Source organism: Siphateles boraxobius, unplaced genomic scaffold, assembly GCF_051911475.1.
Source record: "Siphateles boraxobius isolate OS27281-9 unplaced genomic scaffold, OSU_SipBor_1 55, whole genome shotgun sequence".
Classification (NCBI taxonomy): domain Eukaryota; kingdom Metazoa; phylum Chordata; class Actinopteri; order Cypriniformes; family Leuciscidae; genus Siphateles; species Siphateles boraxobius.
Window position 1 is genome coordinate 8629558 of NW_027509181.1, and position 12621 is coordinate 8642178.

At 36.0% G+C, this 12621-nt stretch overlaps 1 protein-coding gene across 50 annotated transcripts in view; it reads left to right on the plus strand.

Annotated features, from left to right (window-relative positions):
- Window positions 1-12621, plus strand: part of ank3b (ankyrin 3b) — a 174867-nt gene that overhangs the window by 130921 nt on the left and 31325 nt on the right. For 30 of the 50 annotated variants that reach the window (XM_077206084.1, XM_077206085.1, XM_077206048.1 and 27 more), the window contains 3 exons: window positions 4726-4849; window positions 9763-9865; window positions 10816-10922. In XM_077206084.1, the coding sequence (XP_077062199.1) occupies window positions 4726-4849; window positions 9763-9865; window positions 10816-10922 (334 nt within the window). Of the gene's footprint in view, window positions 1-733; window positions 2598-4725; window positions 4850-9762; window positions 9866-10315; window positions 10361-10815; window positions 10923-12427; window positions 12461-12621 lie in introns of those variants that run through there. The other 20 variants (XM_077206039.1, XM_077206041.1, XM_077206046.1 and 17 more) reach the window with 4 other exon arrangements.

Below are 12621 nucleotides of genomic sequence, written 5' to 3' on the forward strand. Positions count from 1 at the left end.
GCTGTTGAATATGGCTTTGTACTAGTTGCTAGGCTACTCTTTATGAATATGAAATTCCTCAATATGCAAATCTCCATTGGCTTGCATATATTAAGTCTCGGTTTTGCTATTCAATTAACATCTCTACATATAATTACAATTTCACACATACTCTCTTAGTAATTCCGGCCTCTATGGACAGAATTGTTTTCTCTTCTTGGCTGTTAGATAATTGGACAGACGTTTGTTTGGCTCGGTCCATTTCTGTTTTGCAGTCAAAACCCATAGAGCTTCAGTGTAAGCTAAAAGGAATGAATAGAAGATTGCCTGTCAGTGCCACGAATGACAATTTTGCTGTAACATGATGGTTATGAATGCATTTTTATCCTTGCTTTTATATATACAGTATATATATATATATATATAAAAGATGGCAATATCCAAAAACCTTTCCCTTGTGGGGACACTTTTTGGTCCCCATGAGGAAAACAGCTTATAAAACAAGTGATGTTTTTTTTTAAATGTAAGAAATGTAAAAATGCAGAAAGGTTTCTCTGATGGGTAGGTTTAGGGGTAGGATTAGTGTAAGGGAATAGAATATGCAGCTTGTACAGTAAAAAATCATTATGTCTATGTAAAGTTCCCATAACACTTTGTGTGTGTGTGTGTGTGTGTGTGTGTGTGTGTGTGTGTGTGTGTGTGTGTGTGTGTGTGTGTGTGTGTGTGTGTGTGTGTGTGTGTGTGTGTGTGTTGCAGAGACTGAAGCATGGTGTTTAGTTTCTGTAAACTTATATTCCTGCATACTCCCAGGACATAACTCGCATGACTTCTTATTTACATATTACACCTCTGTACCCTAAATTAACACTTCATATGAATATACTTTCATCATTCTGACATTCAGTTCCTGTATGAAAAAGTCTCTTTTACAATATCTTGGACTGACAAAAATGAATGAATCAATTCTGCTCACATCACCAATTGGCACCTGAATGCAAATGTCTGGTTGGCATAAAACCTTTTGACATTGCTGACGCTGCTCGCTTTTTCCATTTGATTCTCTCTCGCTCTCTTTGGCAGAGTGGAAGAGCTCAGCTCTGTTTAACCGGTCGTGATGTGCAGTGCTAATAACTCAGATCCCAGGCAAACATTGTGGGTAACTTGCATTTAAAGCCAATGTTTACATTTACATTTATTTATTTATCACATGCTTTCATCAGTCAAAATTGACCCAATTCACATTCTTAATACACATTTTCATGGTTGCATTGTTCTAACAAACTACAATCTGGTATAGAATGGTCGCTTCCATGATCTAATCAGTTCTCAATGGATCAACTGCCGATAGTAATGAGAATAGTTTACCCTAAATCCTCAACAATTCAATTATCAATATAAATTATTACATATCTTTTTTTTTATTGATTTGTCCTCGTAGTCTTTAATCAAAATAACTTCCTCTCCCCTTCACAATGACATCTCTTCTCTTCTCTGATGACTGTTTTACTGGTTCGAGGTCTGAAAAATAACCTCTCCCCTCCAGCAACCTGTTCTTCACTGCAATTAGCAAATGACAATTGCTGCAACCAATTGCAAACAATTACAGATGGGAAAAAAATCAAGTCCTGCCCTATATTTTTCCTCGTTCGAGAAGCCGTTTGCAACTGTCCTTTCATGCCAACTTTAACGGTTCAATTGCAGATTTATCTTTGAGTCTTTTTGACTGATTCATTTAAAAAATCATTTGTTTGTGAATCAGACTACCCTGGTTATGCTTGTTGGTTTTTTGCTTGCAATCTGTAAGAGTATAAAATTACACTATGACATAGGAGTTAAAACTAGATCAAATAAGTTGTAAAATACCATTCAAAGGTGATCTGCATTTATCTGAAATCTGTAAATTGTATTCTGGAATAACATGTTTACACGGTTGGGATTATAAACAGGTGTCACAATGTGTTTCGTGAATCCCATATGGAACAGGATTTTGAGTTCCTGGAGATTGAACTCTAGCAGCTCAAAAACGCAGGTCCCAGGGGGCCGTGGTCAGGTGGCAGGCAGGGGTTTTTTTTGTTGGTCTCCCTCCTTTTTTTACTATTTGTTCTGCTGCCTGTAGAAGGGCTCTTTTGTGATCCTTCAGTTTTACAGGGTCTGATTACAGAGAGCACCTCAGCACCAGCACAAATTACCATAGAAATACGCCCCCTTCCACATCTATTGTGTCCCACCTCAGTTGGGGGCTCCTGAGGCATGAGGAATGCCGAGATCCCATTGCCACACTCGCTCTGAAACTGCCTCGAGTGTTACCTCGCTCCCGTGATGACCTCACACGGATCAGGCTCACGCCAGCCCTCACCGTTTGAACGTCCAGTCAGGCTACGGCAGAGGGGTGTGTGTAATTGTGTGTGTGTGTGTGTGTGTGAACATGCCTTCAGAAAGAAGCAACTGGATCGCTTCAGACACTGTGGACAGGGCTATAGTGAACATGTGGAAATAATCGTGCTGTGTGGAGTTTACTGGATTGAGGAAGTGGCTTCTGGTAGGGAAAAAGGACAAAGAGGATCTGTAAATATTTTAAAAGCTGGTGTGAAGATGAAGGATGGATTTGGCTATTAAGCGTAAGAGACCTTGTTTTTCACAAACTGCTATTTCTGATTTGATCACGATGTCCAAACCCACACAACATGATAGTTGTAAAGTCGAAGTGTGAGAAATTATATGTTTGTGTGTGCATGTATGAGTTTACTTAAAAAACTGTCACCAGAAGCATGCTAAAACCTGATTTTTAAGGGTTAGTTTAAGTTTGTAATATTTATTATTAAAGATTGTGTTATTTTCAGTCACAACTTGTTAAAAATGTTTTTACTGACCTGTTAACTCGTTGTTTTCAGGCTGCTAGTGAACCGTTTTATTGTGCAAGAGGCTGCACAGGCATGGGTTCTTTTTAGGACATTTCACAATTAAATTGTGTAAATGTGTGTGTGTGTGTGTGTGTGTGTGTGTGTGTGTGTGTGTGTGTGTGTGTGTGTGTGTGTGTGTGTGTGTGTGTGTGTGTGTGTGTGTGTGTGTGTGTGTGTGTGTGTGTGTGTGTGTGTGTGTGTGTGTGTGTGTGTGTGTGTGTGTGTGTGTTAAAGAGAGTGAAAGTTGCAGTTGGGGCTGATTTTGGGGGGAGCTGGTTGCCAGGGTTATTAGCAGACGGGGAGAGGAGGAGGGGGGATCCATGTTGGAATGTTCTGTCGCCACAATCTCTCTCATAACCTGCATTTACAACGTAGTTGTACGTGGCCCAATTACGATTTTTGACGATTATATATTTTATGACGGAAAAAATATTATGTTTATTCTGGGCCACTTGCAAAAGTGGAAATAAATCTGATTAAAATCTGGTCATACATTCTGTTTAGGGTTTGTACTAAATCTGTAATCTGTAACTTTTAAGCATTTAATTTGGCCCAAACAAACAGACATTCAAACTTTTTTTGTTTTGTTAATCATTTTGGCTATTGAGTACACTGGAGAAAAAAGGAACCTAAAAATGATCCAATCTAAATGAACTGGATTTTATCACTGAACCAACCTATACACTGTATATTCATTTATGCCAACAAAACAATTTTTATCCGTGAAATAAGGTAGAAATAGCTTGATAACAATTGCAGGTTACAACTTTTTACAGTGTATACTGTTTTTTTATCTTTCTTTTTTAAACGGTATATATTTTTAAAAGAAATATAGATTTAAACATTTTGCCAGTTTTGCTATGTTCAGTATACAAAATGGATGAACTATAGTCATGATCTGTTTGTATACTGAATTATGATTGCTCATCTTTTATACATTTATTTGCATATTGTTTTGGAATTGTCTTGTTAAAAGCTATAGAAATAATGTATTAGTTGCATCATACATGTTATACAGAAACTTAAAATATTATTTGTTAAATAAGTTAAATAAATAAAAATCTTTTGAAAAATTATTTGTATTATAAATTATGAATATATCATGTATGAATATGAATATATGATGTACTATATATATATATATATATATATATTAGTATTACTAGTAGTAGTAGTAAAAGGATTGTAATACTGAATACATTAGTGTCACATGTTAGCCACATGTATATCATGTGAACATCATTCCCAAAAATCTGTAAATCTTAATTGGGTTCTTGATCCTGCAGTGTGACTGTAGTCTTCCTCTCTCTTATGTGCATTATCTGTAGCTTTTTCTGTGACTCACTTCACTGCTGCTCTGCTGTAGTGTCCATTAACTGCATATCCTTAGGATTTACTGTATGGCCTGTTTTAATCTATCTTGTAATAGATGCATATTAAAAACCGATTTATGGCAACCATGAGCTAGTTGGAACATATGGTATTGATGTTCTCTAAGTGCCTTGCTTACATTTCTGTACTTCTAATAATAAAATCTAAGCAAAGATCGCATGAATCTTCAGCCATGAAAGAGTTTGGGAAGTGTGCCAGTGATTGTTGTGGGATTGTGGGGGGCGTTTTGATTTGATCCAGCCATTCATTCTTAACGCCAACATGAATTCAAAACTTTCCCTATTCACTTTGATCCTGCTCTTATTTCCTATGAATCATCAGTTCACATTATTTCCAAAGAAAAATTGTAAAATGCGTTTTGAATGCCATTCATGTTGACTTTAAAGGGTCAGTGTTGCTGAAAATGTTCTTTTTTCCTCGGAAGGGTGTAGTAATTCTTTCTTTTTGCTGATAGGTGAGGATGCGATGACAGGAGAAACGGACAAGTACCTCGGACCACAAGACCTGCGCGAGCTCGGAGACGACTCTCTCCCGCAAGAGGGATACGTGGGATTCAGTGTTGGAGCCCGCACAGCCAGGTAACGGACTCTCGAGTTACTTGTCATCTAAACAGCTTTTTACATTATTATTAAAATTACACTTCATCTGTTACTGTTTTCAGCAAAACGTACACGATGGAAAGTTGTAGGTCGACTTAAATTTAAGATTTATGTGTTTAAATTGCAAATTTCCATCCACTTGGATTACGCAGTTTTAATATAAACAAACTAATAAACGTAATGTAATGCATATTTGTCAGACATTCATAAATTAAACTTGTACGAATATTTGTTTATTTATTTGTTTGTGTGAAATGTTGTAGGCTCAAATCCCACAAGTTTAGGTCATACTAGTATATATGTAGGAAGCATGCTGTAAGTTTTATTGTAATCAGTACTATTTTTTTATTAATGTAGTTTAGAATTAGTTAACATAACAGGTTCACAACATTTAGACTGCTGGACCCGGTTAACAGACCACATAAGAAATTACAGAAATAACAAATTTTCAAGTTTTTCCAAACCCTTTAGACTTTCTTTTTCTCTGTAAAACACAAAATTAGGTGTTTTGAAGAGCATTCACCTTAACTCCTTAGCATAACTATAATCTAAATGAGCTGGAATTCATCAATTCTGAATGGAGGGCATTCATGGCTGCAGTCCCCAGCTGTTATTTCCTGATTCCTGTCTATCTGAAGGCTGTAGACTCTTTATTTGCTTTTTGTGTTGTCCGCCTGCTGTCATCTTTTGATTCAGTAGCATGTACTGTTGAGTGAGAAGGCCATAGCTAATGTTTAACCTACATGTAGCTCGCTTCAGGGGATTTTCCCCTCCAACAAACACAAGTCTGACAGCGTTCAATAATCGAAAGGGTTGAGTGAAGATTTCAAACTACACGCAAGCTTCATAACAGGAAATTGCCATCATGTTCAATAACAGCCCTAAGCATTTGTCACAGAGAGGACACTTTTCATCTAATGACTTAACGTTATGATATATAAAGCGTATTTTATCCTTTGAAAGCCAATGATGTCTCAGTGAAAACAAGAGTCATGTGCTACTGTAGAAATGCAGGGATTGGATGTCATATGCTTAATGCCATGTGACTCCTTTTAAGGGATCGTACCACACATCTATGCACCATATTGATTTTCGACTAAATAATCTGTGATTATTTTTAATGTATCAGTGTTGTCCAGTATAGGATATTTAGGTAACACTTTATTTCGACAGTCCACTTTACTAACTATAAGTAACTTTCCAACTACAGTACATGTCAACTAACTGGCATAAGAGTATTAGTTGACTGTATGCAAAATATCTGCTAAAACTTTATTTTGATGGTCCCCCAACAGAAATTCTTCTGACAATAAGTACCTTGGCAACTACAAGTCAATTTATTCTACTAACCCGAACCCTAACACCTAACCATAACCTAACAGTCTACTACAGTCTACTAATACTCTAATGACAGTTAGTTGACATGTAGTTGCAAAGTTACTTATAGTTAGTACCGGTAGAATGTCTAAAGTGGACTATCGAAATAAAGTGGAACCGATAATTATTGCCAAATATTTCATATTTAATTATTTTCACCCATTTTACAGAAGTGTAAAGAGTACCTGAAAACAATAACTTGAGTAAAAGTACAGGTACCTTACAACGAAAATGATTCCATTACAAGTTACAAGTCACCTATTCCAATACGACGTGTGTAAAATTCTTAAAGTATCGGATTTTAACAGTACTCAAGTATTTTACTCATACTGAATAAAGGCTCAAAGATGCAGTAGTCCTCAACACATAAGAGACATGCCAGTGAAATACAAAACAGTTGATTTGTGAGGAGAGCAATCACATGTATATTTTCTAAAATCAGAATAAAACTGAACACCTCAATATTGCAATAATCAAGGCCAACACAACAGCCTCTTAAAATTAAACAAACTCTTAAATCTTAGTTAAGCTCAAGTGCTCAAAAAGGGTATAAGTAAAGCAATATCCTTTAAAAAGGTCTCTTCAATAAGATGGATAAATAAAATAATGTAAAATGAAATGCTGGTTATGTAAAATATCTGAGATTCACAACTACCTGCTTATAATTCGCATAAAATAGCCTTGTTGACAAGTTTAGGTGAGTAAGGGCAAAACGAACAAGATTATAGTACCTTCAATGCCCCGTAGGTGGCGATATCACTTCTTTTGTAGCAGAAATAAACTGCTGCAGAAAAAGTTAGGTGACATACAAACTTTAATGAGTAATTGCCCATTATCCATCACAAATGTATTTGAGTAAAGAGTACATATCTACCGTATTTAAAAACATAGTTAAGTACAGAGTAAAAGTTGCTAATATTTAAATACTCAGTAAATGTACCAAGTAGTTAAGTACAGTAACTAATTACATTTATGATATCTAATACTTTATAGCACTGCCATTTACATTTTTAACTACTTATTGTAGGTTTTAGTGTTTTTAGTCTTTTTTTTAAAAGTAGTATTCATTTAGGCATCTATTGATTTATTTGCTTCTTTTTTTGTTATCGGCCTTAACAAGAAATTAATTATCATCCTATCACTATAGCAACACCATAAACATTATGATCATAGAGGTTGAACGATCAGGCACAAGAAAGTGGTTCTCTAAAACTGAGGCTCTCTATCCTTGATCATGTCGTCTCTCCAGTTGCCATACAGAGAATTGCTTGACATATTGGCATATCTCATAATAACTTCTGTTGTGTTTAGGGTATTCTAGATATTTTTTTTGCTTTGTATATGCCTAAAATCACATCCTAATGGATTAAAAAGTAAAAGAGGAGTAAAATCCTCAGTTAATTCGTGTGTGTGTGTGTGTGTGTGTGTGTGCACCAACACCAGACAGAGCCTGTCTCATTCAACCACTGCATTTCTGATTTGTTACCTTCAATTTCCTCTGTTCTTCCTCTTCCATTCTAAACTCTCACCATAGTCCTAAAGTCAGGTAAGAGGGCATGATGCTTCCGACCCTTTCCACCCTTTATCCCGAGTCATTCTGAAACCATTGTTATGTACTGTGCTTTGTACATTGTTTTTCATTTGATGAAGAATACACATTCTTGTTGTCCGTGGACTATGGTTTCAGTTGGTTTTCATGGTTTTCACTTTTAGGTTTATGTTGACAGTTTGGTGTGTGAATCTCAAGTTGTATTTTTTTTTTCTCTCAGGTTTGACTGTCGTAAACATTTCAGTTTTTGTCCCTTTGAGTCCAGTTACTGTGCCGAATAGTTTCTCAATGTAGCTTCCAGGGATGCATGAAGAGAATCAGTTGAAACAAATTTCATCCATTTAAATCAGCAAACTCACAGATCGCAGTACATGTTCACAAGACAGTAGCCATACAGTGCCAGTTTTTGCTGCAAACTGAGAACCGCCACATCATATTGATTTCTGAGCACAGCCATACTTATTTCATATTGATTTGGGCTAAGCCTTAGGAAAGAGCATGTGTTTGTGTTAGCTCAATTTAAATTAACGCACTTGGCCTTATTGTAAATAGAAATGAAGGCTAAAGTCATGAAAAATATTTTTTTTTCCAGTAAAGTTTTATATAATTGTCATTTTGCTAGCTCTGCCCCTTGATTACTGTTACTCTTAAACTATTTGAATTGTTTTCTTGAACAGAGTGATTTTCAGTAAAATTTGCCCAAATAGCAGTGAAAATGTATCATATATTATTATATAAGCTGAAATGCATTGCAACATTGCAAAGCATTTTAATCTGCCATATTTTGAAGAAATTGAAAATTTTGCAGTATTTTTTCCAATAAATATTTATTTATGACTATCAGCCAAGTTTGGATAAATGTTGGTGGTATTGCATATTTAAATATTTCCCTGTATTTTACACTGAGATAACTATCATCATCTAATGATTAAAGTCAAAGTTGATCTTTTAAAAAAAACAACTAATAATTTAATCATTTTAAGTTAAATTGATTAATAACACTTTTAAATATAATGTTTAGCTAATCTCATAAAGAATATCCATTTATATTTACATTATAATGTCGATGCCTAAATTCACTTAAAATATTTAATTTAATAACGTTTTATTTTTCTACATAAAATAGAAAATAATTTTAATACCAGCCATTTAGAATTATCGGCCATAACATTTTCAACTTATTATTAAAATTATACATTTATTTTATTGGCTGGAATTTTACACATCTGTGTATCGACACCACAGTGACACGAATAAATGCATAAATTAAAATATGTTAAGTTAGAAATATTTCATTTACTTGGAAGCAAATGTAGGTGTACTTACTGATGTTCTGCATGTTTATTTGGGAATAAGGGCAGTTTAATTCAACTTTTCATCAACTTTTCAAAAAAGTACCATTTTTAAAATCTTTCCCATCTATTATAAGTTCTTTAGCAATAACATTTTCCAATAATAACGTGTTTTGGTTTAATTTCTGTCAAATTCCATTTTAAACTATCCAAACAATCAGATCCTCCTTAGGTTTACTTTAGAGAAGAGAAAACGTTTGTCTGATAATGTGTAACCAGAGCAACAGCTTTGGAAGGATTGGTCAGTAACATTTTAAATTGGGGTTTAGTGAAGGATCAATTTGCTTAACGTTTATAAACTGTCTTGCACAGAGTTTTTGTCTCAGTCATTAAGTCATTCCAAATCATGTCATAACAAATATTAACCAGCGTATCATTTAAGATGCTGCTCATCTGTGAATTTTCTCCTGTTTTCTCTAAATGTCTAAACCATCACACCACTACCAATGTCTATCTTGTTGGTTTGATCCTTGTTTTGGCTATTGTGCATTAGTTTCCCTGGAAGTTGCATGCAATAATGAATGTTTTTGTTTTGTGTTTGTGTGTGTGTGTGTTTTGTGTGTATTTCACTGTCACTCCCCCGCACTGTATGGTATTAATGTAAATGCCAACAGCCTGCGCTCCTTCAGTTCGGATAGGTCCAACACACTCAACCGGAGCTCCTTCGCCCGTGACAGCATGATGATCGAAGAGATCCTGGCGCCAAACAAGGACACGGTATGTTGCCCTTTTGCTGTCAGTTGAGTTGTTTTTGAGTCTTTATATAATGTTGAAGTTCATAATTTGTCAATTTGAACAATTAAAAGCTTCCAGACCATAGCATTCTCTCCTCCATATAAGCTCAGCAAACTCTAAACTAGATACTAATTTTCTTAAGGAAATACAATTGAGTGGTCATGCCATGGTATTTTTAAAGTAGGCCTACCATGTTACGGCCATGAAATGTAAATAAACTTAATTGCTCAGTACCATTGTATATAGCAAAAAACCATGATATTACCATCTATTACCACCGTTGTACTGCCACAGTATTCTTTTTATACAGTACTGTTTACGCCATATAAAGTTTTTAGTCAGAGAAAGGATCTTCTAGTAATTTTGTCTGTCACTGTTGATCAGTGCATTTGGAGTGATTCAGAATCTGTCTCTTCTCTTCAAATGCTTCAGGGGGTCTGTAGAGACATACCCAACCTTGTTGACTTTCATTATAAGGTATAAAATGCATTGAGGAATTGCAACAATTGCATTGTTTCTTATTCCACAAACCAATGCAAACTTGAGCTTTGCTCTGCAAGATGCATTTGTTGTTGTTCTTTTGTGTTCTGCTCTTCAGGCCAGATTCTTGCTGGTTTCCCTTCCATTTCTGTCTCAATTTTTTTTTTTATAGCTTAGCTTTTTTACATTGTTTTGGCTGTTTTGGTCTTGCATCAGGGATTATCTTCCATTATCTTCCACCTCTTATAAATAATTCTCCCGCATGTTGTTTTGTTGATTGTCACCGTCATCATAAACCATAGGATGAAGTGATAATTTTGCGGTTGAGTTGTTAACTACAGAGAGCAGAGCCTCAGTCTCATATGAGAGTATTGTGAAAGTCATGGTTCACCACAGTGAATGGAAATATGAGTAGTTTGTTCAGTTCTGAACAAGCTTGTTTTGTGTTTCAGCACCTGGCTTTAGCAAAAGATTACAACACAGAATCAATGAGACGCTATAGCTGGACTCCGGACACTATGGACAACGTGAACCTGGTCTCCAGCCCTGTCCATTCAGGGTAAGGCCAGCATCGCTATGACTTTTCTTACACTTTGGATAATGGTTTGTTCAAAGCACTAAGCCGAAGTATTAAACTTAAAGGGTTAGTTCACCCAAAAATGAAAATTCTGTCAGTAATTACTCACCCTCATGTTGTTCCAACCCTTTAAGACTTTCATTCTTCTTCATCTTTTGGCTCAATCCTTCAGAGGCTACTAGGGAATTTATATCTACCAGCCCAGAAAAGTTAGTAAAGACATCGTTAAAATAGTCCAAGTGACTACAGTGGCTCAACCTTAAGTTTATCAAACGACAACGACCGCTAAAAAACCCCAAAAATAACGACTTTATTCAACCATCTCTTCTCTTCCATGTCATTCCCCTAAGCTGTTGACGTAGTGTAACAGCACAGCGCTTCTGGGTTGTACGTCAGAACCTAGGCTCACTATTGGCCGACACGTGTGATGCTGGCCGAAAGTGAGCCTACATTCTGACGTACAACCCAGAAGAGCTGCGCTGTTACACTACGTGAACTCACTCAGAGGCCCACACAGAAGAAAATTAATAGTTGAATAAAGTCGTTACTTTTGTTTGTTTTTGCGCACAAAAAGTGTTCTCGTCGCTTGATAAACTTAAGGTTGAACACTGTAGTCACTTGGACTATTTTATTTATACTTAGGCTGTCCGCATTCCGCCAAGGTCCGTGGACTGTCTGCGTGATGTCATTTTCATCACTAGAAAGCTCTGTGGACTTCCTGCCACATTTTCCACTTTTTTTATGCTCATGCCTCGCTAACTTTCCTCCATCTGGTTCACTCGGACGTACGTCATTGCTTACATTGCACAAGTGTCCACTACTGGTGGAACCTATGCAGTGGGTTTAAATGGAACACCCTAATGCTGCGTTCCTGACAGCTCAGAATTTGGATTTTTCTCATCTCGTTCTTAGAAATAACGTCTGGAACGCCACTCAAATTCAGACATTCGACCCTGTGAACTCGGGTTACATTGATCAACCCCAACCTTAGTGAGACGCATCATTTCACGTCACTTCCAAGATGTCGGCAAGCCCTACTTCCAATAAGCATAAATGTAAAAACAAACTCTAACATTAGACATTAAGTCCATGTAATAATACCTTTGTTTTTTAGTACGATTTAATTTATACAAAAACGTACGATTTTCAAAGAATCTCATTATGTAGGACCACCCATAACCACGCCCCTAAACCTACCCATTACTGGGGTTTAAACAGACCGTACAAAAACGTACGTATGAGATTGTACCAATTAGTCACCAATTCAGCTAAACGTAAAATAGTCAGGATCACTGTGAGATTACGACCAATTATCTCATTATTGTTTATTCTTTAATGACCTTAATATTCCCATATTACCTTCCTAATCTTCCATGTATTTTATATTGAGACCTCAATAAAGGAATGTTTTTGTGTTTGTGCTAATATTGAAGCTCTTATGATTTTCTTTTTTGCCCTGTTCCATATTTCCACTTGTTTCTTTGCAGCGTTTCTCCCTCACTCTTTCAGTACGACAACAGGTGACAGTTGATCATGTGATCACAGTTTTTCCTCCCTGTGTTTGTCATTGCTGTTCTCAACTCAACTTCTTGGTTCTAAAAATAGGTTTCATTTGCATTTGGAAAAATATAATTTCCTACTATTTCTTTGAGATTTGGATGAACAATGACCAGGACTTGTT